The sequence below is a fragment of the Eutrigla gurnardus genome (assembly GCF_963514095.1).
Source record: "Eutrigla gurnardus genome assembly, chromosome: 11".
Classification (NCBI taxonomy): Eukaryota; Metazoa; Chordata; class Actinopteri; order Perciformes; family Triglidae; genus Eutrigla; species Eutrigla gurnardus.
Window position 1 is genome coordinate 16303331 of NC_139925.1, and position 27440 is coordinate 16330770.

The following is a 27440-nucleotide window of genomic DNA, read 5'->3' on the forward strand; positions in this document are numbered from 1 at the left end:
TCTGCATTATAACTCTGCAACAGTGTCTCAATGCAGATGTATCATGTTATGTCTGTGTTTTGGGAAACATAACTCCCTAACAGCCCGTTTGATCAAATCTAAAAGCTTTTAAAACTTGACACACGGCTTGCAATTACAATGAAAGACGGCTTCTGCGAGCCTCTCTCAGCCTGATGCAGGAGCCCTGGAGAATGCATCCTGTATGTGGGGATGATTTAAAGGGAGCTGCTTTAAATTACAAGTTCTGCTTGGATCTGCTTATATCCAAAAAGCCCAAATCTCTCCATCCAACACTACTATTTTTCTCCCTTGAAGTGTCTATTTTTGTGCATGTGTGTATATTTCAGGGTATATGTGCAGCTTGTGCAGATTTGACTCTGCCAAACTGCTGATGTTAACCAATACTAACCGTGTGTGTGTGTGTGTGTGTGTGTGTGTGTGTGTGTGTCAGGCTGTCGACAAGGCGTTTCAAGCAGCTGGTAGAGCGCCTCCTGCAGTTCATCTCCAACCGTTTGTTTCCTGCAGAACCAGACGAACTTCCTCCTCTGGCCAAGTGCTCCTGGTGGATTCCCTCTGCCACCAAAGTGCTCAGCCTTTTCAGTGAGTGTCAAAACATACTTAGCCACACATAGGCAGGTGTACACACACACACACACAGCTGATTTTGATGACATCTGACTTCCTTCCTTCCTTTCCCGTCCTCAGATGCAGCCAACAGTGTCTCCTCTACTCCCATCATGCCTTTCACTGACTTCTACAACATCACTCTGGAGCACATAGACTTCATGGAGGAGTACAGGACCTGGCAGAACTACGGCAACTCAAATAGGTCAGATATAGTCCGCCCATCTCGTTGTCTATCCAGTTAAACCCGCTCTCATACCAAAGTAAAAGCAATTTATGCTTCATTGACAAAAGAATGACCAAGAGTGATGTTATCTTGGTCTGAATTTCTGGAAGTCCGACCGAGTGTCTCCCTCTGTGCAGAGACAAAGTAACGTTCCCACAGCTGCAGTCTATCCAGAGTCATGGAAAAGCTTCCCGAAGCCGTGAAGTCTGTTTGACGCGTCGTTGTGGCTCGTTAACGTCTGATAAAGGAAAAAGATCCAGAGTTTACAGTTCAAACGTTCGGTTCTGAAAAGTCCCTGGCTGGTGTGATGGGGGATTCTGCTCATTTTCGGCCTCGGAGGGTGTCGATTTCACAGGCTGCTCATTAGGGCGAAGTCTGTGATTTTAAAAACCCAAGAGAGTTGGTCAGGAGTGAAGTGTTTTTGTCCTTCAGGGTGATGAGCTTTTCACATTTCTTCTTGTCCTTGTTCAGGTTTTCCTTCTGTCAGTTCCCCTTCATCCTTTCCACAGCGGTGAAGAAAGCCATCATCCAGAAAGACTCTGAGCAACAGATGATCAGTCAGGCAAGGGTGAGACGTGCACACACACACGCACACACACACACACACACACACACACACACATATGGGAACTTCTTTGTACTTATTTACTTGCGGGGAACATCATTTACATAATACATGCAAGCCTCAAACCTTAACCGTAATCTAATTCCGGCCTTAACTCTAAAACTCCCTTTTGAAAAATGAGGGCTTCACTGTCCGTTGGTCCTTAACAAGTAGCAGAATGTGTATATGAGGATGTACTCAGGTAGCACATGCACATCTTCACGCTTGAATTATGTTGGCGTTTCACAGCAAAGCCTGGTCAATAAGGTTTCTCGCAGGCAGAGAGTGGACATGAACCTTCTGTTCCTCAACATTAAAGTACGACGAGCACAACTTCTCAGCGACTCACTGGATGAGGTGAGTACACACACACACACACACACACACAATAATGAACAGGTTTGAGTCGTGTTTCCTCCTCAGAGCGTTAATTATTTTGTGTCTGAGAACACCAGGGAGTTAATCCTGTCTCTGGAGGCGAATGTCAGCAGATGTGCACAGGTGTTAATAAGAGACCTGCATCATGGTGATGTGATTTAAACTTCTACTAACTTATTTTCTATTCGAACTCGCCTCTCCAATTAGCTTGTTTGATACTCAGGGTCACATGATATGTAGATTTGAAATACTTTTATATTTACCTTGAGCTCTGTGATCATGCACAACATTGTTTTATTAACAGCCAATCAGCTGGTCCAGTGCCATGATTGACTAAATAACTATAAGTTAAATTATTTCCTTTTGATGACAAAAATATATTTTTGGAAAACGTGTTTTGGAGGTGAAAATACAGAACCATAGATATAGATCCACAGCCATGGGTCAACCTGAACCTAACCGTAGATCTCATGTGAACCCTCACATCTAAGTAAGATTCAGCCAAAATGGCTTCACTTTGAGATGTGGTCCTAAAAGGATAATTTCATTTTCACATATGAATGAAACATTTTTTTTTTAATGTTAGTAAAGGGTGAAACTACTGCTTTCACAACTGTGTGTATACAAACCAACATAAAAAACAACACTAAAACTTAACGTTTACTTTGAAATAAGTCTGATGTATACGTTGCGTCTCCTCCTCCGTCTGTAGTTGACGAGGAAGCGGTGTGACCTGAAGAAGAAGCTGCGGGTGACGTTTGTCGGGGAGGCGGGGCTAGACATGGGTGGCCTGACCAAGGAGTGGTTCCTGCTGCTGGTCCGACAGATCTTCCACACAGACTATGGTGAGACTTCGGAGGTCTTAAACTACGTCCATGAAACAGCCTTTTAGTGTGAAACAAGAAAATGGAAAAGCTGAGATCATTCAACTGAGAACACCAGATAACACTAATAATCTGGTGGGATATTTAGTTTGATGCCAAGTCGGTGGAAAGTGAAGCCATACTTTATTGTAGACAAGTGGAGAGAGAATTAGATCTTTATTGGATAAAAATGGAGAGTAAATGCTTATCAGATGGAGGTCTCGGTGGACAAGCTTTTCTGAGTTGTCGAGTCGGTGAAAACGCTGCAGCAATAAGTGTCAGATGGCTGAGAAAAGCGGTCAGTGTTGGTTTTGGAAAATCAGCAACAAACTGGTTTCAGACTGGAGCGGCTCTTGTTATGACTATCTTCTTCTCTCTCCGTCTGTTTCTCTTTTCACTTTACTCTCCTGTCTCTACTGACGGCCTGACTCTAATTAGCTCCATATCTCTGTCGCTTTGTTTGTGTGCCCTTGTCTCTTTTCACTCTTTTTCTCAAGAACCTTTGTCTTTGATCCTCTCAAATCCTGCCATTTTTAAGGAACAGTCCACCAAAAATGGATTTTTCAAGTATGAAATTTGCCTCCTGTAGAGTTGAAAATTGTCAAACAGTCCTGAGAAATCTCATCTCAGTCACAATCCACATTTTCTTCATAGAACCATATATTCAGCGTGTTCCAAGCAACCGTTGGATTTACTCTGGGTCGCCACTGAAATCCATTATATCCTGGTTGTCCAGCCGTGCTTCTACCTAAACATTACAGCACTGGTATAACTCTGGAGACCAAAACCAAAAATATGTCCGTCTCCCAATACTTTATGACTAATCCCTACTTTGCGGCTCCCAGCCTCAAGCCCATTGGTGCTTACTGAAGAGTAAATCTATAAAAAACACATATATAGTTTCAGATTGAACACGGACTCTGAAATAGCTGTGGCTTTTTATTGTGTAATTCATATGTGGTTGATCAAATCAAAGAAGCAAGTTGAGCACGACAAGACCTCCAAATCAAATGACGACACAGGTTTGTTGATGCCAACTGGAACAGCCCACAGAATAGACGTGTTTCTCAACTGACAATATTGTTGGTCAGTGCCAAAGCTGTAACAGCCCGCTGTTGGAAGATAAATACGTTTTTGGGATGTGAACCCTCTGTTTGAGGTTTGGTTAGGTTTCGGCTACAGATGCCCCGATCGCAATTTTCTTGGCCAATTCCAATTTTAGATTTTTTAAAAAGAATGATTCTGCCGATAATGAACATGGCTTAATGTGAGGCAACGCAACAATGTTGACGGTTGGAAACGCAGCATAGATATCTGGTGATTGACAGACATTATTTAATTCCAAATCCAAGTTGAATTTATATGAAATGTGAGTAAATGTGAATGAACAACTTTCTCCTTCTTTATTTAACAAGTGTTTCCATCACTGTTGCTCCAATATATTCTTTAACCACCAGAAACATTCTCACGTCATGTGAGAATAAAAACACCCTTTTACAGTATTGATTTAGAATTTACTCCAAGATTTGCTGTTTCAACTCCACCTTTCTCTACACGGGTTCATTGGAATCGACGTAAAAAAATAATAATACTTGGAAACCGAGCAAACCTCTGTACATCTGAATCTGCCTTCTCCTCTCTCTCTCTCTCTCTCTCTCTCTCTCTCTCTCTTTCCTACTTTCTATCTGTGTCTCTCTATCCTCTGGTTGAGTTGTTCTTTCCATCCTCTTTCCATCTTTCCGCGGTCGTCTGTGTTTTTGGTGCCAGGGGACGTCGGCCCAAAGCAACACACTCAATGAAAGCTGTGTTCTCCTCATTAGCAGCGCAGGGAAAGCCCCGGCGCTGCCTCACACACACACACACACACACACACACACACACGCACACACACAAACTAAACAGCACATAGGCAGGTGTACACACACACACACACACACACAAACACACTAAGCCACACATAGGCAGGTGTACACACAAACACACACACACACACACACACATGCACACACATACAGGCTCTTTTATGAGGCAGTGTCAGGTTCTGGTGTACGGAGATGTGAGTGCTCCAGATGCGTCTCTCGGCTCAGAACAGACTGCTGCTGTTCCTCTCAGTCAGAGCTGGAAAAGCTTCAGCGGTGATTCACGATTCTATGGAGTTTATTCTATTTGACTACCTCACCGTGCTTTCTTTATTGCTCTGATGCTCATGGGTGTCAGGTGATTTATTGTTCGACTGAAGCAGAAAAAAACCCATCTGAGACCGCGCAGGTTTCATGTCATTCAAAGTGAAATCTTGACTTTAAAGAGCTTCGTAGTGAGTCTAATTTAGGGAGTTTCATTATTAATCTCTCTGGCCCAGTCCTGCATCGTTTTCAGAGAAAAAGATGTAAAAAGCCACCGTTCACCACCTGCTCAGCAGGCAGCAGAAACAGCAGACCGACACATTTCGAGACTAGCTGGTGAACATAAGCCACCAGAAGTTCCTATTCATTTTAGTCCTGGGACTACTTTTTCAGGGAAATGAAAGGTCCTTTCAGCCAAGTGTTGTCTGCGTTTCCATAGTGGTCTGAAGACCTGGAGACTGACATGGTCTGCTGGTGGCTGCAGGCGTAAGCACACTCTGCAGCCTGCACTCTGTTTAATCCATGAAACAAAGAAAGACAACACTTTCTTAAGCATGGTATTTACTGATGCATGTTTTATGGAATTCAGGGCCGAAAATGTACAGTAAATCATCTGTTGTTGCTGTGTGTGATTGATCCTTGCCTTATATTCCCTCCCCTCCTTCCCTTGTCAGGTTTTATTGATTTATCAACTGCTAGAAATGTGCTAAACCTAATTAAATTTTTCAGGAATGTTCACCTACATGAAGGACTCGCGCTGCCATTGGTTCAGCAGTTGGAAGTGTGACAACTATTCTGAGTTCCAGTTGGTCGGGACTGTATCCTTTTTAAAAGAAATGAAACGTTTTTAAAGGCAGGTGGTATGGTCTTTATACAATGGAGAAGAGTACTTTTTCATCCATAGTTGTATGTTAAGGTTATATATTTAGTTTGTTTGTACAATTGTTTTTCTTCAAGAACAGCTTGTTTAACGTCTGCAAAAACAGACCACATTAACATGTGAATGTTCTTCCATTATATTCATAGTTCTCCAGTGGTTTCATAGCCTCTGGTTGTAGCTGTTATGTCTCCAAGATAAAATTATGGAGTGTTTTGGGGTTATTCACATGAACACACACACACACACACACACACGCACATATACACACTATTCTCTTTTACTCCCCCTCCCTCTCCCACATACTATAACACTCTATTTTAAACCACAGAGGAGAAAGATACTTTAATGTGTGTTTTCAGGCTATAAATCTGCACACTGAACAGATATCTCAAACTAAACAAATCTTTTTTTTCAACACAGAGTAAAAAAGTTTACAAAATAAAACCGCCTCATTGATTTCACGCTCATGAACTTTTGAATAACAAATATATCAAAAACATTTTTCAAGCCTGACTGAGTTTCGGTTTGTTTTGTTGAACAAACAGCTTTAGATAGTTGTTTTTATTACAGACAGCCAGTGCACTGACTGTACAGATGATTGGCCACACTAGCTGACACCACTAACCGACTTGGCGTTTATTTGTGTTATTCAGTTTACCAGTGTACCAGGGCTCCAGCTGTTTCTCAAGTTTCACTTCTTTTGACTCTTGTCTATATTTTGAAGTTGAGTCCAGCAGCTTCGGAAGTGTATGAGTTGGAATAAGAACAGGGCCAGTACTCCAACCGGCAGCCCAAATAGCATGCACATTCACTATCTGAGGTCTATATTACTAATTTGAAATGTACAACATATGAAAGGAGAATTTCAAAGTAACCTTGTGTCCTTAAATTGTGTTTATATTCTACTAATATGTTTAGCCAATTTTGCTTTTTCAGGAAAAGTAATTGCTACCTGGGTGAGGTTCAATGGCAACTGTTGACTTTTTGTACCACAGAAGTCATAAGATGGGTGGTGTGTGTACAAACCAGGGTTAGTGTCTTGCCACACGGTTAAGGTTATGGAAAGATGGTGGCCTTACACTCAGTATCAATATGTGGTGACTTACCAGATATGTTAGTTAGCAACATTTCCTGATTATGCTAAAGAAAATCACAGTGAGGTGTCATTGGAAGTGTGTATATATATATATATATATATATATATATATATATATATATATATATATATATATATATATATATTATATGAATATGCATGTGTAGTGAATACAGGATTGTGTCCATCGGCTTTCGGATTAAAGAACACATTGTACCTCAGACAGCCGCACATTTTTCCTTCCAATTGCAGCCTACAGGAAATGAGCACTTGCAGTAACTACAGCATGTCTACCTAAACTACACTCATTAGAAAAATGCAGTACAGAGGAATAACAAATGATTGTCAGGTGGACAGAAATGGAAGAAAAAAAAAAAACTTTATTTGATACATTTCACTATCTTGAATTGTCTCATAACTTTAACTTCTGTAGTTTTCAAATACTGCAGGGTAGCTATTTGTAAAATGTACTTTTCGGGACAACGTGCAAGTGTGTGTGTATGAGAGTGTGTATATACTGTACAGTATAATGTGTGTGTATAGAGAACGATCCAACACTTTAGCCTCAGTTACTAGCCAGCTGGGATCTGTCAAAAGGTTATATAACCCAATAGCTCCCTGTTCCTCGCCAGGATATTGTGCCCGTGCATGTGTGTGTACGTGTGTGTGTAAATGTGTGTGTGTACGTGTGTGTGTACATTTGGGCAGGACCAGTGAGCACAGAAAAAAAAGGTCAGATAGAGAACGCAAAAGAGAGAAGACAAAGAAAAGAAGGGAGGGTGTAAATGCGAGTTAACGCATGAATTAAGTTTGTGTGTGTGTGTGTGTGCGTACATGTTTTGTGTGATCCTGGGTGTTCCATGCATGTTCCACATGTGTGCTTCGCACTAAGAGCTGATTTATCAATCTCCCTAGTTCCTGTTTAGTAGTCATGGTAGGTCACTATGGAGATGGAGTAGAAGCGTTGAACTGAAAATGTGTAACAGAGAGAGAGAGAAAGCAGAAAGAAAGAGGTATAGTGGGGTTGTGGTGGGGTGGAGGGCGAGATAGACTGATGGACTATAAACAGATGTCAACAAAAAGGAAGAGACGTTGATGAGCAAGCAGAGACGTCGAGAGACAAAGTGAGACGTGAAGCGACAGAGACAGCAGAGAGAGGAGATGGAGGCGTTGCAGCCGCCCTGTTCTTCTTGTGCAACGTGTACTGTATTCCTATGCTGCGATAATCACAGGGTTTTCTGTGAGTTAGCTTGATTAAACACAAATGCATTTGGGAATATCCAATATGTAAGAACAATGGTATCTGGAGTTATGAAAAACGGGGTGTCTACATTAGAAAACAAAGCTTGCAAACCATAATAGCACATTAAACAGAATACAGAACACTAATTCATTAACATGATACAGAAACAAATGTGTAGATTCAAGTCTGAAACTGTATGAAATATAACACAGAAATATTCATATGCACACTGCATTGACCAGATTGATAAAGCATAGACATACAGTAATATTTGACATAAAAAGATGAATGTTCAGCCCTAATATGTTGTTCGAACAATGGCTGCAAAGGAGACTGTCATCATGTGACACAAACTTCAAACCACACAGCTTCTCTTCATTTTTAGACTTCTACAGCACTGCCAGTGCCTAAGGAGGCCGCCATGTTCATTCCGTCACTAAGCCTTCATTACTGGGCTTTGTGGGAAAAGTGTGCAACTCATCTACGCTAATTTAATTGAAAATGTGCTTCACAACAGGATCATGCTTTAACCTCCATATTTGCAAATATTGTTGCAGAATCCTTATTTTCACAGTTGGTTGTTTTTAGGCTCATCTTGCTGTTGCACCAGTAAAGCATTGCTACGTTCAAGAAAGAGTCTGGAAAATAGAAGGAAGAGGGTAGAAAAACAGAGAGAGAGAGAGAGATGCTTGTCCCATAAAGTGGAGATATATGATGAGGGCCTCTAAACGCTTTTCTGTTATTGTCTCTTTGATGTGTGCGTGTGTGTGTTTGTGTCCCCTACCTGTAATCAGTAGTCTCTCAATTCACAGACACACACTAGACCTACACACACAATTACACCACATGTGGTCACCACATTGTGGCAGCTGTGAACACTCTGTGTGTGTGTGTGTGTGTGTGTGGGTGGGTGTGGGTGTGTGTGTGAGAGAGACAGGCCTCCACCCTTTGAAAATGAAAAAAAAAAACCTGCAGGTGGATTGAACGTTAAGTACATGAACTGAACACACACACTGGAGTCACACAATGAAGTCATTTAGCCTCCATTAAACTCTGGCTTCAGACTTAAAGACTGGCTGCTCTTTTTTTCAGTTCACACACACACACACAGTCACAAAGCCTCCTAAATGAACTATGAGGTCAGACTTTTCACTGGAAGTTTCATACTGAACACTGAAAGAACGGACTTGTCTTCACTCTGCTATTATCTCTCAATTTCAATTGTTCATCTGTGTTGGATTTTCAGCTCCATGTTATTTATAAAGTGTTAACTTCTGTTCCACCAGCTTTCACAGTCTCCCATCAGAATGTTGAACATCCAAGTCTTGTTTGTGAAGTTTTCTGTCCACATTAGAAGATCATTGAGCATCTACTGCTGAACTGAAAGACTAAAACTAAACTAAAGATTAAACAAAAAGGATTGTGTGTTTTGATGAGCCAGAGTAGCCTCATCAAAACCTCATCTGACTTCTCATTCTAGATTTGACCGTCTTTGGTCAGTGAAAATGATTTCTTAAACAAAATAAACAAAACAAAGAAACCACGGTGGCTGTTCTGGAGATGAGGTCACATTTCTCGTCAACTATCCACCAAAACCAGTTATTTATACATCTTGAACAGTTGCTGATTGTCGGTCGGAGGATTTGATGGCTTTAAGAGGTGGTGAGTCACACTGCTGTCTATATGACATTATTTAACAGATTGTTTGTTTTCCAAACTCATAGTGAAAACTGAGCTCATTAAATGCAGTTTAGTTTATGGGGGCATGATAGATTCCCGGTGATTGTTACAGGCCGCGAGTGTATGGCTGGTGTTGTTTGCATTGTGAGTCTGTGTGATCCAGGAGACACCTACTTAAGCAGGAACTACCACAGAAGCAGTGCTGAGTACTCGGCCAGGTGTTTATGTGTCTTTGGATGGATTACGTTAACGAGACAGAGTCGCAAAACTTAACAGATGTGCAGTCGTGATCAGAATGAAGGCCGAGCTTAAAGATGCGTGTGTTCTGATTAATGGAACCGGAAGTCATGCATTGATTTTGATTTACTTCTTTTTTCTTTTAGGTGAGGTCCTTTTGGATACACCTGTAGTGGTTTTTTACCTCACCAGCACATGTATTGATATTTTCTTATATAAAAAGTGGGAAATACAACATAAGTTAGGTTGTAGCACCTTCCGTGAATTTATTTTATATTTATTTTTTTACAATATTTATTCTTAACGTCTGAACATAAGTGAGGTATCGACTTTAAGCTGCTGCGTTGACATAGAAACGCAAAGATATGTACAAACAAAGCATCATCGCCCCGCTCAGTTGATGGTGGAGATGGATTCATATGTTTAGTGTGGGCTCATTTACAGAATGTGTGTGTGTGTGTGTGTGTGTGTGTGTGTGTGTGTGTGTGTGTGTGTGTGTGTGTGTGTGTGTGTGTGTGTGTGTGTGTGTGTGTGTGTGTTTGCTCTATCAATAGTTGCTTCCTTCTTAACCTGCTCTGTTATCAGCTGATGGGCTTAGCAGTTTACAACAGCATCGCTCTGGACATCCACTTCCCCCTCTACTGTTACAGGTAGGTGTGTGTGTGTGTGAGAGTGTGTGTGTTTCCACATGTCAGACTGAGGCATCAGCTCTGATGTCTTATTGCATATTGAAAACAATGAGAAATCTTTGTAGATATATATTGCTCCACCCTTACAGGAAGCTCCTTACTCCACCTACTGTACCTTGTGACCAAAATGCCTTTGTCGGCATGGCAACCGCCACCCTGGACGACCTGCAGCAGATCATGCCGGTATGTGTCAAAGGTTGACATGTCAGTCGTTTAAAACTCTTTTGTGACAGGACGATGAGGTACAAGCTTTTAAGTAAAATTAAGAGTTTAGAGGAGTAAATTTGCTGTGAGTCAACATTGTATTCATGTTTTGGTTATTGGTGCTTATTTTGTTGGGGTGGTAGTAACCACAACACTTTAATAAGAAATATTCACCAAAAGTCTGCAGATATACAGTCAGTCTGTATGTATAGCTCCACAAAAAACTATATATTCAGTCCAAGTTGTGTTGAAGACTGTTTTGTTCAACTAAAAAGCTCAATCTTAAATCTTAATATCTTAATATCTGCCTCTGCATGCTTGCACTTGCACTTCTCTGTGCTACCACTAGAGGATGGTAGAGTCCAACGTTTAATCTCGATGTTCTCTCCACCACCCATAAACCCTTTAACCATCATCTTTCTGGAGTCAAATTTTATAGGGGAGCCGCTTGCCGAGAACCACGGCACGCCTGCTTGTACACGTTAAGTGTGAAGTTGATTGAATGAATCGCCCTCGAGACAGTCATACATGCTAAAGTGCATCCTTACATACACACATACATGCTTACATACTACATACATATAGACAGAGATTCCTTCCTTTATATAAAATCTTCACATATCCACCAAATATGGGCGCAAAAGCACAGTGTTTAGGAGATGTGACATTCCTGCCGACAGCAGCAAAAGAAGGGGCTTCCCTTGTTGTCCTCCCTCTGTAAGAGAGACACACTGTGGGAGAGCTGGAACAATTCCCCTGTGTTGTGCAGCGGTATCAAGGAGAGATCCTGAACTATCGCTCGACAGTCGCTCAAAGTTACCTCATCCTCCAATTGTTTCACATCCAAAACCTTCCTAACTGGGAAGGTCAAAAACGCCACACACAGACACACACATACACACACACACACACACACACACAGGGATATTGAAACGGGTCATGTGGTTACATAACAGATATCAAATATGGCAGCGTCACCCAGGGCAGGCATAACATTCAAGCATTCAATAAATCCAGGAATCTGCAGAAGTAAGTGATGCTTTGGTGCCTTGCTTAAAGGGACAGTTCACCCCTGAATCAAAAATGTATTTTTTTCATTCAAACTGTAGTGGTATTTATCAGTCTAGATTGTTTTGGTGTGAGTTGCCTAGTTGTACGTGCATTATATTGAGTAACTAACTTTTCGGGCCGAGTGCCATATAATCCCATTATATTTGAGAGCAGACAGACATCTCTATGGCCAATAGCTCCAACACTATGAAACTCCCATGTAAAGAATTTAGATTGATAAATAGCTCTATAGGTAAGAGGGAAAGTATGTTTTTTTTATTTTGGAGTAATTTGTCCCTTTATAAGTGTGCAAATATTTTCTAAAAGTGATAAAACTAGGTTTTACCTGTCAGACCTCAGGCGATGCTGCAAGATTTCAGGTGGCTTGACACTTGTATTCTCAGTTCTGTCAGAAGAACGTGTGATTGAAAAGTTGTTTCACACCGAACATGACATGGAAAGTGGGATTGTTAAATCTTTTCCACCCTTCACTAGTCTGAAAGCTGTTTTCCTCATCAGACTGTAGGCTGAAACCACAACGTGTTCCTGTCTGAGAGGAGTCACTGATTCTCGTTCTCTCAGTTGATCTGGGATTTAACCAGTAATCTAGTCCTATCATTCTATATTGTTGTTCCAATATCTTTCTTTTTTTTTCCTGATACTGAACCCTTGTGTCTGCAGGAGCTGGCTCACGGTTTGGGAGAGCTTCTGGGCTACGAGGGAAACGTAGAGGAGGACTTCTACCTCACGTTCCAGGTATGAAGATACATTTAAAACTTGGGAAGGAGGTTAATGATGCACACTCTGTTCCAATTGAGCAACGACAAAATAAATCATTTCTTTCTTACATGCATGATAACTTCAATGCATAAACGTATCAGGATGGCCAATGTCATTTACATGAAGGAAGCAAAGAAAGAATATAATACAACTTAATCTTCATTGGTGTCTCATCAAGGTTTCAGTTTTGGGTTCCAGCGTGCTCGATAAGCTGTTAAACTTAACCGCAGATCATTACTTATTTGCCAACATTTCTATTCTATTTTTAGTGTCACTTTTGTTAATGACATGTGAAATTTCCGAGTACATATCAAACTCTTGCACACACGCTGACGGACAGCTGTGACTGCTGTCACTGCTCCGTGATTTTAATAAAGTTAACATTCAGAGGGTCATCTGAATCAGACCCTCATCATACAGCTGATTTATTTCATCATCTAAATGTAGGGAAATGTAGGGTGTTCAGCATATTCAACAGTTTGGTTCCAAACATTATACATTCTGACAAAATAATTGACGGGATGAAATAAACCAGGATAAAAAATAAATGTATAGGTAATGTGTAAAAACCTGTGACGTCATGAAAGGTTCTCTATATGACATTCAGAGCATGAATATCGCATCAAGCGACTATTTGCTATGTATAGTTATGATATAGTGGAGTAATGTGTTCCATTATATTGCCATGACTTTAGATTGTATGTTGTAAAAGCAAAGCTCTGTACGACTGCTTGTGTTTGGAACAATTAGCCTTTGACTACTTTGGCCTCTTTCGGCAAATGACAAAAATAGAAAAAAGTATTTAGTCGATGTTCTCAAATTAATGTACTGGAAAAAGTCCTAATTTTTGAATCCTCAACAAAAATTAACATTTTAAAACGCTACCTCGCCCTAATGATTTTCCTTTATGGATGATGGATCACCACTATGGTTAACTAAATGGAACCTGTTTTTTCTTTGACCCACTGATTATGGAAGTGTGGTGCTTGAAAATAACGGACGTTATATATTACCTATGCTGAACCTCAAACCCAAATCTTAAAGTAAATAGGTTCAGCAGATTGAATTGACAGGAATAAAAGTGTCCCAAACATATCAAGCTTCCTGGTTAGATATGAGCACTGATTGTGAGGTACAGACCAGCACAGGAATGCTGAGCAACTGCTCACCTTTACCTTCCTGGAACCAAATACACTATTATATGTCTGTTCTATTATCAATCAGCTAGTTTTCCACAGAGTTAAGTGGCAATTTATTGCAAATACATTTACTCTGAAAGAACAAATTATTGCACATACCAGTCATTGAGGCGATCGTTGTCATAGCCAGTAATTACTTAAAGGGCCAGAGCGTAGCATTTAAGAGGATCTATTGGGAGAACACCACAGCTGGTGTCCTACATGCTTGGCACACGGGAGATGCAGCCCACCACAAAACCCTACACATTGCACCTTTAAAACATCATCAGCTTCCTTATCCTTGTTTTATAAAGGGGGCTTGTCAGGCCATGCTGTTCCCCGCCACTGAGCGTAGTAACCAGATATAATGGAACACTTTATGGTGCAGCTGAGTTTCTATATGCAGCTGGAACATATGCGAGAAGCAACGTTATGTAACAGCCTGAGCCGGGGTGTTATTTTAACCCACAGTGTGAGCGGACTGTGAGCTATAGGCTGGTCATAGTCACACCACTGTTAGACATGAACCTACTGACCAAGAGTACACTGGGTCTCTCTCAGTCACTGTGTGTGTCTCTTTTACAGTATTTATACCCCTCTATTTTTTGCACACATATACATTTGTACCGCTGTGTTCCAAGAGACATCGCAGACATAACTAATTCCCTATAGCCACTCACCCTAACCTAATTCTAACCCTAACCTAATTCTAACCGTAACCCCAAGCTTTGCTTACTACTGAAGTTTTGTTGACACACATTTTGGGACATCTGCTTATTCCCTATTGATAAAGCCACCGTCTGCCCAGAGCCTCGCTTCGGATGAGGCCAAACTTCTCAAAAACAAAAAAAACCTGTTTAACTGGAGCCAGGCAGAACAAGTGAGGAGGACTGCCAAAATGCCAAACTCGAGGTTTCCGAACAGTAGTGCATAAACCAATAGGTTATCTCTCAGTGACTACGTCCACTTCTTACAGTCTTCTGCCAAAAACAAAATAACAAGTGGAACTATTTCTTGCCGGGTGTTTGTCCTCACTGTTGACATGTTTGACAGGCTTTTAAATGTATGAAAAGATACATTACAATAAATAAATGTGAGATCCACTGTATCATTTTTGAAGAGTCCTTGAGCAAGTCACTGAACCCCAAACGTTTCCTGATAGGCACTTTGCATTGTAGGTAGCCTGCTGCCATTGGAGAGCATGTGAATGAGATGCAAATAATACAGCACTGTAGTATTCAATGAAGCCATTTACTATTGTTAACAAACGATGAAGTTCTTTACCTATGTGACTTCATTTATGTGTCGCAGGTGTTCCAGGAGGAGATGGGCGTGGTCAGATCCCACAACCTAAAGCCTGGAGGAGACAAAATTCCTGTCAACAAGCAGAACAGGAAGGGTGAGTCCACCCTGCCTCAGCAGTGAGCGAGTTTCTTTGTCAAACTGGGTCACTGGTACACAGATTGCTTCCATCAGCCTGCATCCTGCTGGTTGATCAGACTGAAAACAGATTAAATCCAGAATGAAATGCTCCACAATGTAATCAAGAGCAGATAATCCAAACGACCACAGAGTATTACTTAAAATTTGACTCAACACATCTCGGTATTCTGTAGTGGTTTTTACATTGGGAATCTTTACGTCTGCATTGAGTTTACAGCTGTTTTCTTTACAGCTCCTCTGCACTGTAAAGAAAACAGCCGTACACTGTGTACAGATTGTAATCCACAGTCACCACTCTCCTCATGTGCTGTTTGACTCCACACAACACGGAAACCTGGCTCAGCTCAAAAGCCTCTTTGTTCTTTTTAAGAGGATCAAGTCAAGCCGAGAACTTCAACTTAATTTCCCTTATTAAACCTGGTTTTCCAGGTCCGGCTCCCTGCCAGTATGCCCCTGCGTGTCAAATGGCGGAGCCAAGACTGGAGGGTGAAATAAGTCTGTAATGGAATATTGAACATCACACTGTTTCTTCTCTCTCCACAGAGTATGTCCAGCTCTATGTCGACTTCCTGCTGAATAAATCCATCTATAAACAGTTTGCTGCCTTCTACCATGGCTTCCACAGTGTGTGTGCCTCTGATGCGCTCATGGTGAGTCCGCAGTTTGTGTGTTTGTGTGTGTGTGTGTGTGTGTGTGTGTGTGTGTGTGTGTGTGTGTGTGTGTGTGTGTGTGTGTGTTTGGTTAATGACACAGTAGAAACTTACTTGTTTGTATTTGTATTTTTGTATATGTATTTTTTTTTTGTGTGTACCAGTGGCATACACTTGCTGCCATTACATCTCATCAATTATGCTCAGACAGTTTGATGATTAAAATTATACAAAATAGAATCTGGCAGTAAATATCACTGGTCAGTGACAGAAATATCAGTAGACATTTATGTACTTATGTATTATGTACAAATAATAAGAAGCTACAAGTTTAGTTTATGTTTATAACAGTGTGTAAAATGTAAAATGTCAGTCATAACATCTAAGATACACTATCAGTTCTGAATTAATGGTATTTTATCAACCTTCTGAAAAACAGAATTATAAATATACAAATCATGGTGTCCTCATTTTTAGTTTGGATTCTCCTATCGTTTTAAAGATGAACAGACGCCATCACATCTAATCTTTACACCTGCTCACTCAGTGGATTTGACTCAGCTCTGCCTTTTTAACTGAAACACAGCCGCTGAATGACCCAGTCACCTCACTTGCTTGTTTTAAGATGAACTATGAACATACATTTCCTTGAACACAATTTTAGATATGCCGGTATGTCACATACCCAGGGTTCCCAGGAGTCTGAGAATTTGACGTAGGAGCCCTGCATACCACTTCCTGTGGAGCAACAGTGAAAACTTTCATTATGTCGAGTTACTGTTTCAGTAGGAAGTTAAAAATAAGATTTGTGATTTGAACTTTTGGGGACCCTGAAAAGCATCTCAGCTGACATATGGTGAAGGCAGGCTATTCACAATTATGAATACAGTCAGATATTGTTGTGGTGTTTTCTCTTGCTGTTTCAGTGGATTTGTCAATGGTAGGATATAATAATAATACATTATTAATTGAATACATTTTTGTTGAAGAGTAATGTTGAGACACGCCTCTGCTCGGCAGCAGGGGGAACACGGTGACATAATGTCTGACATAACTGGGACGGATGAACAGTTTGACTGCAGTTTATCAGCTGAGAGCCTGAATCTGGGTCAGACACAGGCTTATCTCAACTGTTAAGACTGAAATGGCGAGGACCACTCTCCGTTGTGTCGAGAACATAACCTGCCTTCTGTGCAGTGGTTCATTCAGTCACGTCCACAATGCTTGACGTCCCAGGATGTGATGAGGCATTTATGTCTGGGTGTGTGTGTGTGTGTGTGTGTGTGTGTGGGTGGTTTGATGTCGGCGTTGTGACACACAGTTATTGAGTTGTTGGTTCTCACACCTAATGATCTGTCAGGCAGCAACGTCAAGTTCAGACTTGGTGTGAGGGCGGCCATCTCTGCTGATGCCATTATATTACTTAATATAAAGTAATAAAAGTAAAGTATAAGTATTTTTATAACATTTTAAACTACTGTCATCTGTACCCTTCTGCCGAAGCAACTACTGAACTAATAAACGTAGTATATGTGTCGTTATATACAGTATGATATAATCATTAGCGTATTTCATATGCATTATTTTCTTTTTGAATCTCCAATTACTTATATATTGTTATAACATATAATAACGTATATAATTTAATTAGAGTCAGACTCCTCCTGTGTGCAGACTTAGATATTAAGTTGTCAAAAGCCTGTAACTTTAAAACAACATAATGTAATTTCACTTTTGCATGCTTGTGTAAGCAACCGTCCTCACTGTAAATCCCCTCGCAGTCGACCTTTTGACACGTCGTCTGTTCTGAGCAGCTCTGACGAGGCAGAGCTTCCTGTCGACTTGCTGGTTGTATCGCTCTTGCATGTTTCTCTTCCACCAATCATGCTGGAGGAAATGATTGCGTTCGACTGCGGCTGTGTTTCAGAGAAAATGATGCTGATGGGCTGATGCTCCTTCCGTCCAGCTGTTTTCATGAAGCGCTCCCACATGGTCGCTGCAGCTCGTTGGGTTGAGCCGGGGACACTGCACATCCTGCTCACACATACAACACATACTTCTTTTATGTTACTGTGTGTGTTACATTATGTTATATTACAACATTTAATATATCATTTGTTATTTTACATCATCCCATTATTGTGACATACTGACCACTTATATGTGGTATTGTTTTTCACCTTCTGAGTTTGTGTGTGAGTTATCATGGCATGATGTGTTCCTGGAGACACAATCTCACAATCTCTATCAGAAGCAATTTTGTGCACTCTGCCTGGTGTTTATGCCTGTGGGCAGATTTTGTCACTGTGGTAGCGTTTGTGCAATTGTGCAAGAAACTTTACAGATGGGTAGTTGAGATCAAATTGAAGGTCGAGTTTGGTGATGGCTGTGGTCCTAACAAGGGCACCGGGAGCAGAGGGTTAGGAAGTAAAGGGAGCATTGGCCCCACCCATTTTTACGTCACAGCTGATGTTATGGTCTCTAGTTTTTAAATGTATTTTTGCAGTTTGTTTACTTTTTTCTTAGATAGTGTGTAAGGTTTGTGAGCTTTTTCCTGTTTGCTCATGTCTGCTAATCCCTTCGGATTATTCATGAACACTTTTTGAATGTCAGAAGGGGTGCGATACATGTAAAACAGATTTTTTTTTTGGCGATTTGTGTGAGGTTGAATTACATGATTACCAGATTTCATGTGTATGACTTATCTGGTGTTCTTGCAGTTGCTGCGGCCAGAGGAGGTGGAGATGTTGGTGTGCGGGAGTCCAGAGCTCGACATGAGTGCTCTGCAGAAAGCTGCTCAGTATGAAGGATACAGCAAGACTGAGACCACCATACGGTAGGAGGCCCAAACTTCCTGTTTACTGACACGAACCAGCTCAAAGCTTACTCACTGCTCATCATCAATCATCTCACAATTCCCTTCATAAAGACTTCAGTACAAAACGACTAGAGGTTTAGTAGCTAGAGTGTGCAGGTCCATAGAGCTTAAGAAGCACATTTTATTTGAAACAAAGTAGGCAAATCAAAATGTCAGTGATGCTCTGCTGGCCTATGTGCTTGGGACTGCAAGAAAGATTTGTCCTGTCCCTAAGCTCCGCCTTCTGGAAGTGATTCAGCAGCAGTTAAAAAGAAAAAGATAGAATCAGACCACAGTGTCAAAGTGAAACACCACATAACAAGTGCTTGTTCTTGCAACTGACAGATTGGTTTTTCTCGTGTCTGACAACATTATAGAAAGCACCCTGAAGAGATGGACCTTTTTGTTAAACCACAAATTGCTTTTTGTTTGTAACGAGAAACAGCTGCTATATCACTCTCGCCTTATACACAAGACTCCATTGACAAAAACCTCATTCAAAGAAGCAAAACAAAACTCACCCAAATCCATCTTGGCTAGTTTTTCCACTGTTCAAACAACCCCCAACATTTGGTGGTTACAATAAACCCTTAATTCTCTGCATTACATGTGAAAATACTCTCATTCTACAGCTTCTCTAAATGTCCAACGACCCTCTCCTGATATGTTCACACATAACAGTGAATTAAGGGTTAATTTCGCCCAAACCAGAGTTAGTCATTATTGAAAAAGGGGAAAGCTGTTTTGGTGGTTGTTTTTTTTTTTTGGTCCGTTTCGTTGAATTAAAGTGGCAGTCCGTAACATTTTCATCTATTTAATTGTCTTCTTAGTTACTATCTATCAAAGTGAGTCAAAACAATAGTGATTGATTCAACATTAGTGATGCAAAATTCAAAATTAGTGACGCTCCGCAGCAGTAACTTCCAACTGCTGAGTCAGGCTCCCTCTAGTCTAAAGTGTTTGACCATTCAACTTCCAGTCCGAAGAAAAAGACACAAAACTGCGTCGGACCTCCTTTCAGTGTGGAGCATTTGAAGGCATAACGCAGATGAGAGACAGTCGACACTGTTCGGTGAGGGAGATGAGGTCCCATAGGCACGCATGCAGTTCCATCTACCGCCAGAGAGGCCGCTAGAAGCAACGTATTTCAAATTTTGACTGCCACTTTAAGTCTGTTTTAGTCCGTGTGCTTAGCGAGAGAGATAGCTGTAATACTGGTTAAGGAAAAAGCCAAAGCAGCATAGCATAGCAGTGTTGATGTGCTGCAGTACTAGCTTCACTGCAAATATTAGCTCCACAGCTTTATTTTTAGGTAGAAAAGTAAATTGCACATGCGACAGGCACATTATTTTACCATGCTGCCCTTCAGCCATCAGTTGTTCCCAGCAGTAGGGAGGGGGGGGAAGGCTAGCAAACACTTGTCAGCCACAGATGATGTAACTCGGCATGGTGCTGACAGCTGCAGGGCTGTTACACAACTTCACCACTGTCTGTCTGTCTGTCTGTCTGTCTGTCTGTCTGAGAACGGTTTGCATGCAATTATCTTGGTTATGGAAAGGTTTTGTTTTCTTTTTTCACAGTGCAATGTATAAGTGTGTGTATAAAGTAAGTCTGTCTGTCTGTCTGTTTGAGAACGATTTGCATGCAATTATCTTGGTTATGGAAAGGTTCAAAAAGCACATTTGTTTTGAAATGAGAAACTCCATCTCAGGATCACAGTGGAGGTCAAAAGCGATGCAGTTTGTCCCTGCAGCTCTCCTCCTGGTCACAACTCTTTGCAGCCAATGCAATGCCTGCTTTTTGTGTTGCACCAGGTGTTTCTGGGATGTGGTGTTGGCCTTCCCTGCAGAGCTGCAGAAGAAGCTCCTCCACTTTGCCACAGGAAGTGACCGCGTTCCTGTCGGAGGAATGGCCGATCTCAACTTCAAAATCTCCAAGATCGATGTTCCAACTGACTGGTTAGTTCCAGAAAACGCTGCTCTCCCTCAACAGGATCCCAGCAGTTGGTCCCCTGCCTGCACAAATCTATTCAAACCATTGTTTGAAAAAGTCTTGCAACTGTGCAAACTTGCATCGCCCTCAGTATGAATAGTTTTGATGTGAAATATTCACAGGCAGTATTTTGCACGTTCCTATTGTTCATTCCTCAACTTGGATGAGATCTGACAAAATTACATGCAACCTGCAGATGACAGAATGCGACCAAAAGTCAAGACACTTGACTCAACTAACTTTCTCATTTGTCCTTGCATTGATGTCGCTCACAGATACTGCAAGTGAAGTGAACGTTCTAGAACGTTAGATAAGACCCTGAATGTGGGTCAGAGAAGCTGCCCAACAGCTGCTCTTTTATGTCCACACACAGACACGTTTGTCTTTCTATACCTGTGAGGACCTTCATTGACATAATGCATTCCTGAGCCCCTTAACCATCATAAATGTGTTTTGTCATGACATAGATGGTAAGAATTAAATTTGCAGGCTAAATGTTTCAAGTTGATGATTGATGAAATTATGATTTGCTTAACTCTCTCGTTCTGTCTCTGCAGGTTGCCGATCTCTCACACCTGTTTTAATCAGATCTGTCTGCCTCCGTATCGAACCAGAAAGGAGCTCAAACACAAACTCACCATCGCAATCTCCAACGCTGAAGGCTTTGGCCTGGAATGACGAGACTATTAGCAATGCTTTCTGTCTGATGACACAGGATGTGTTCGTGGATGAACTACAATGCAGTTTGTGTTGTTATTTTAGGGTTGGACTCATCACTTTGCCAATGTTGAACTCTGTTGACTTGCAGCAGATATGATGGGAACTTCCACTTGCAACAGCTACAGAGAAACACTAGAAATCCTTTTATTTGCACATGGACTGTGTTTTTGCTTTTAGTGTCAGATTTCCAGAAAGGTTATTGGTTGAATCCAAGCTTCATGAATTCATTTTTAAATATCTCTGGTCATGTTGAAACACATCACTAATTTGCGTTCTGTAGAAACCTTGTGTCAACCACACAGTAAACGTTTTAATTTGTAAGAAGTTATTGGTTTGCTCAGGTAATTATAATTATTATAATAATGTTCATAGTTACAGATTAGGTATGTGCCCACCATTGACATTCACTAGTGTGTTCAACGAGCGTAAAAAGAGTCTGCCTTAAGCTGGCTAAATTGAGTTGAACAGAAAATCGGGTTTCAGTTGTAATTATATTATATTATAGGATGTATGGTTGTTATATTTTCTGTTTTGCGTTCATTCAGACTTTGCTTTGGTGACTTTAAAAACATATTTATATGAAGTTATAACAAATGTATTTTCTATCATTTAGCTCTGTTTGCAGCACACTGTCAGGATATCAAGCTTTGCTGGGAGAAGACGCTATCATGCATCATGAGATATAGATTGTCTTGTGAGGTTTTCTTGTTGTTTTTTGACATTGCTGCCTGTTTTATTGAACACAAGGCTGCAGCAGAAATGTTTGACTTTCGTTTTGAATGTTGTAATATTACGATACAGTTGAACGAGTGCTGTTGATTGACAGTTTGTTGTTTGTTTTAGTTCTCCAATGTCGTGTTGTCGTATCAGGCTGAGAGATGACCAGTAAACTTCGGTCAGAAGCTCGTAGATGTTGACTGTTACTCGAGTATCGTACAGAGAGTGTAGCAGGATGGGAAAAGAAGCCGTCTTCTGGGTGTTCTGTTCTGTTATTAGCATGAGTTCTAGGTATTGAGAGTATTTCTGCTATTCAGTGCTCTTAAATGTCCTTATTGGATCAATCTTAGAGATACAAAACCCATCACATGTCCTCAAAAATCCAAAATAGTGCATTTCTTTCTCATTTAGCAAGTGTATTTATATACATATAAATGCGTTTGATTCAAATCATCTACAGGAAGTTGCTTACACAGCATTCAACTTCATTACAATCCAGTTTGAGGAGTGAGGATCGGCTTCTATTTGATAACTTTTGGTAGACAGAATGCATTGAAGACTCTCTGCCTGTGGTGTAGCTTTCTTTAAGTGTTTTGGCTTTCATACCACTGCTGTCTCTTGGCTGGATTTCTGCTGGTCAGCACTGTCCTATATAGGGTTGCCATGGCAAGATGTCTGAAATCCTAACAACGATCTGGCAAAAAACCCAGAAGTTACCAAGCAACAGTCAAGCAGCTCACATCAGTCTCACCCGGGTCGCTCATTGACTCGGTCTCCTTATGCAACAATGGATCCTTTCTATCACTTAACTACGTCCAGTGGGACAACAGGCACCCAAAGCAGCTGTTATCCAACATTCTGTTTCAGATGGACTTGCCGCATTCACATCACAGCAAACTTATTGTAAAAACAAGAACCTGAATGGAAGAAATATCAGCATCCGTATGCTGAATGCAAAAAAAGGAAACAATAATTATTCTAGCAGGAACACATTCTTGGTCAAGTGGGATAATGTTATATAAGAAGATGTTAATCTGTTTGTAAATGGGACCAAACTGTGTCAGGTTATACAGTGGGATGGTAGTTTTAAAATAGAGAAGAATTTGTTGAGATGTAATTATTTTCACGTGTCAGATGTTTGAACCCACGTAAAGGTAGACAAAGGTCGTGTATTTCTGATGTTTTTGTATTATTATTTAACATATTAACCTTCAGGTCCATCAGAATCTATTAAATGTCGTGCACGTTTAGTTCTGTCGGGTTTCAACATGAGATGTATAATTTTGCAATGCCACTCTCTCCTTAGCAATTGACCCAACTGTTACCCAGTTCTTGTATAATGTACTGTATGTATTGCAGCATTTGTACAGTAAAAGTGGACGAGGGGTCATCTCTCTCTCCAAAAATATTTGCTGACTGCGCTTGTTTTTGTTTGAGACGCGTCCCATTGAATTCATGCAACATTCACACTGGGAGCTGCAGACGGTCTTGAACTACCGGTAGATCCAATAGTGCTTTCAGAAAGCCTTTAGAGCTCTGTAATGTTCATCAATCTACACTCAACACCCCATAAAGGCAAAGCAAACCATGTACTTAAAAATGTATGCAGCTTTAATAAAAAAAGAAAACAACATTTCAGCAAGTATCCACATCCTTTTCCACTTGTAATGTAGCTCAGGTGCTTTCCATGCCTCTTAATCGTCCATGAGATATTTCCTACACCTTCATTTGAGTCCACATGTAGTACATTCAAGTGATTGGACTTGTTTTGAAAAGGCACACACCTGTCTACATAAGGGCTCCAAGATTAGAGTTGAGACGACCCCCTGTACCCCCTTTTGGTCATAGCTGCCACTACAAGGGCAGAGCTAGGGTTAGGGTTAGTCATCAAAACTATAATAGTTCTTTTCATGTTAACTTTCTACAATCTGACATCTGTATCGCTGATTCCCCTCCAGTCTCCAGAATGTGCGTACCGGTACGCATGCCTCAGAGTTTGCTTACGGGTACGCACACTTTCCCGTCAAGTTTGGTTTTTATAGATCACAACCTTTGCGTGGAAAGTGGCGTACGCACATTTCCAGCCCCGTTTTGTGCGTACGCAAGCTTTATAAATGAGGCCCCAGGACTCTTCTTAGAGGTTAAAGACACAAAAAATCTTGCTTAGAGTTTTCAAAAGAAGCACCCAAGTGGAACGCCTGGAAAAACCAGACAGCGCTCATTGCTGCAGCATGTCGTTTTGACATGAGGAGTCGGGTAAACACAGAGTTACCAATTATACCAATTACGGTTCTGTTCCTTCTGGGCACTATTACTGTTCATGTTGACTCACTGTAAAGATGTGGTACGTCACATGGAACACAAAGTGAACAAACTTGTTTAACCTTGTCAGTTATGGGGTATTGGTGAGGGGAAAGTGATTTCAGCATAAGCTATTTGACAAGATGTGTGGAAAAACAATTTGAGAATATATGAATATAGTTAATACTCTGCAGGTTTCAATTTGTTACAGAAACTTGTGGGGCCTGCACTGATATAAATAGCATACCTGGACCTTACGGGAAACAAATGATTTCTAATTCCTGTCCGAAATATGCTTTTGAAAATTTGAATGATTTAGTAGAACGGTACATCGACTAATGAATGTTCCACTCCGAGTTGTAAAAGGAGAAGTGCAACAAAACTGTTGATGGCTGTACTGAACTACACCCACATTCATAATCTTATATTCTGTGTTTCTTTCTCATTTACAGTAAACACGAGTTCATGCTCAGTGATGTCTTATCTCAGACTTACTTTTATTTGTATTTTTTTCTGTCTGTCTCGTTGTGATGGTGAGGTGCCCTAGTTTAATGCTGGGAACAAGGGATCTTATCGTTTGTTAAACAAACAGAAATATGTAGGCCATGGCCAGCGTCGCTTTGTCACTCAGTAACCCGCTAACAGTCTGCCATTATCTTTTAATAGGAGAGCAGTCTGGCTGACTAAGCAAATTTCACCCTATTAAGTTTCAAAAATAATCACACTATAGTGCCAAGTGTTGAGACAATGACCTTAAGTTGCTACTGGGGGTTAAAACAGAAGCCTTTTTTAAAAAACCCTTCATTCAACCAAATAATAATTGATCCGCATATTGATCCGTTACTGCCGTAATTATGTACACATGAGTTCAGGTACATCAGGTACATCGAGGGAGGAGTGGAGGTGGTACTGTAGTCATTGGTGGTTTGTTATTGACACTCAGTTAATACGTGCCCACAAACTCTTTTTCAAGTCTCTTTTTTTGTTTTTGTTTTGGCGTCTGAGGAGGCTGCATGCCTCAGTATCGTCTTTATACTGTAACCCTCCAACATCGCAGCTCCACTTATACATACACATTATCATGTGTCATACCCCTCCAGACTCTGGGTCGCAACTTTCATCCAATTACCTTGCTTTTCCTGACCCCAAGTAGTTTTGTTGCAGTGCAGACTGAATTTTATTTTGAAAAGACACTATGCATGGAACAGGCATATATTGACACGCCGTCCATTGCACGTCCAAAACCAACGCTCTCTCACTCCATCTCTGGTTCTCCCCCTGACACCATGTTTTCTTTTGTGTGTTTTAGTTCTTACTCACACCTCTCTTCTTCAAAACCATTAAAAAAAACACAGGTGAATACCTGTTTATCACTGATGCCAAACGTCTGGAGACATTTGAAGTAGAGGACAGAACTTAAGCTGGTTCTCCTTGCCCCTATTGATTTTCTTCTCTTTTAAACTGCCTTACTGGCCACCAAACACTGGTATATCTGTCCACAAGTGGATACCAGTATCATTTGTGCGTCCATGTTAACAACATTCAGTCATATGTCAAATATCCAGCACTAAACCTAACCTGACCTTACATGAAATAGAAAAATACATTATATATAATATTCTATTGTTCTACATCTCGGACACTCCTGTTTTTGTGATTCACAACTGCTGTTAAAGAACACTTGTGGTGCAGGATTCAACACATCCTGTGCCAGCTCAAATTATTCTTGTCTGGTTCACATCAACTGATCACCAAAATTAATCACACTCTTTACTTATTTCTACGTTGCTCTACACACATTCATGGATTATTTATACACTCAATTTCAGCCATTCCATTTATTAAACTTTACCTTTTTTTCTTCCGAACATAAAGCAATTGTACACATTCTTTAAACAAGAATCTAACTGCATAAGAGCAGAGAATTAAGCTGAGCCTGGATTGTGAAATAGCTTAGTAGTGCAAAATATTTTTTCGATATGCCTGTATTGTTGCAGCAAATATACCATATGCTCTCTGTAGTTAAATCCTTCAGGCTGCTGTCCTCAGTTGACCCACCAAGGGAATCTCTCTTCAGTCTTGACTCCATAAAGCAGTGTGGCCAAAATAAACAGAGTGGCTGTTAGTCACCTGCAGAGAAAGAAGCTTTCATTTTGCATGCACACTTACACACACACACACACACGACTTGCATCATATGTATACGTGCATAAAGCCACACAGTTATATTGGTATTGATGGGATAAAATAAGATACGTTTTTATCAGTATATAACGTAAAATGCATGTTCTACAAGATAAAAAAAATAAAAACTAGAAGAAAGATTTGAGTTTTAAATATGTTTATTATGTGACGGCCTCTCTGTTTAGTTATTCTGCTGTGTCTTTGCTTTCTTTCTCCAGGGCTGCAGAGCTGATTGGTGATTAATCGGCAGCATAGGATACACCTGGGCCCCGTATGCCCCGCATAAAAGCCTGAGCAGCTGAACTCACTTATTGGCAGATCTCCTCTCACGTATCTTTGTCTTGTGGCTTTTGGTTTATTTTCTTTGGTTTAACAGCACAACACCTTTCAGCACATTTTCATGCTTCCAGCACCTACAGTATTGACTACACAGATTCCCGCCAATCCATTTGTTTGACTTATTTTGACTGATCTTTTGGTTAATAAATCATTTTTATCTTCTGAGTTTTAGAGCAGGGCTGTGACAATTGAACGAAAATACTAGTAGAATTACAACTTGAATTATTGTGCTGTCATAGAACAGAAACTTTTTTTCACATCCAAACTTATTTTGTTGGGATAGTTTGACAAGTGCAAAAAAAAAAGGAGAAAAAAAAAATCCTCATATTTGGCCTTTGACCAAAAATGCCTGCATTGTCCTCTCTGAAGGTCTAAAATTAAA

At 40.6% G+C, this 27440-nt stretch overlaps 1 protein-coding gene across 2 annotated transcripts in view; it reads left to right on the forward strand.

The window, feature by feature from the left end:
- The window catches only part of hectd2 (HECT domain containing 2), a 36181-nt gene extending 12524 nt beyond the window's left edge, over nucleotides 1-23657 (forward strand). For both annotated transcript variants that reach the window (XM_084020527.1, XM_084020528.1), the window contains exons 9-22: nucleotides 452-600; nucleotides 706-829; nucleotides 1322-1418; nucleotides 1704-1811; nucleotides 2545-2677; nucleotides 5548-5636; nucleotides 10540-10604; nucleotides 10733-10826; nucleotides 12579-12653; nucleotides 15167-15254; nucleotides 15842-15948; nucleotides 18669-18784; nucleotides 20620-20763; nucleotides 21355-23657. In XM_084020527.1, coding sequence (XP_083876653.1) covers nucleotides 452-600; nucleotides 706-829; nucleotides 1322-1418; nucleotides 1704-1811; nucleotides 2545-2677; nucleotides 5548-5636; nucleotides 10540-10604; nucleotides 10733-10826; nucleotides 12579-12653; nucleotides 15167-15254; nucleotides 15842-15948; nucleotides 18669-18784; nucleotides 20620-20763; nucleotides 21355-21475 — 1510 coding nt within the window. In that variant the 3' untranslated portion in view covers nucleotides 21476-23657. The remainder of the gene's footprint in view (nucleotides 1-451; nucleotides 601-705; nucleotides 830-1321; nucleotides 1419-1703; nucleotides 1812-2544; nucleotides 2678-5547; nucleotides 5637-10539; nucleotides 10605-10732; nucleotides 10827-12578; nucleotides 12654-15166; nucleotides 15255-15841; nucleotides 15949-18668; nucleotides 18785-20619; nucleotides 20764-21354) is intronic.
- The last annotated feature ends 3783 nt before the right edge of the window (nucleotides 23658-27440 follow it).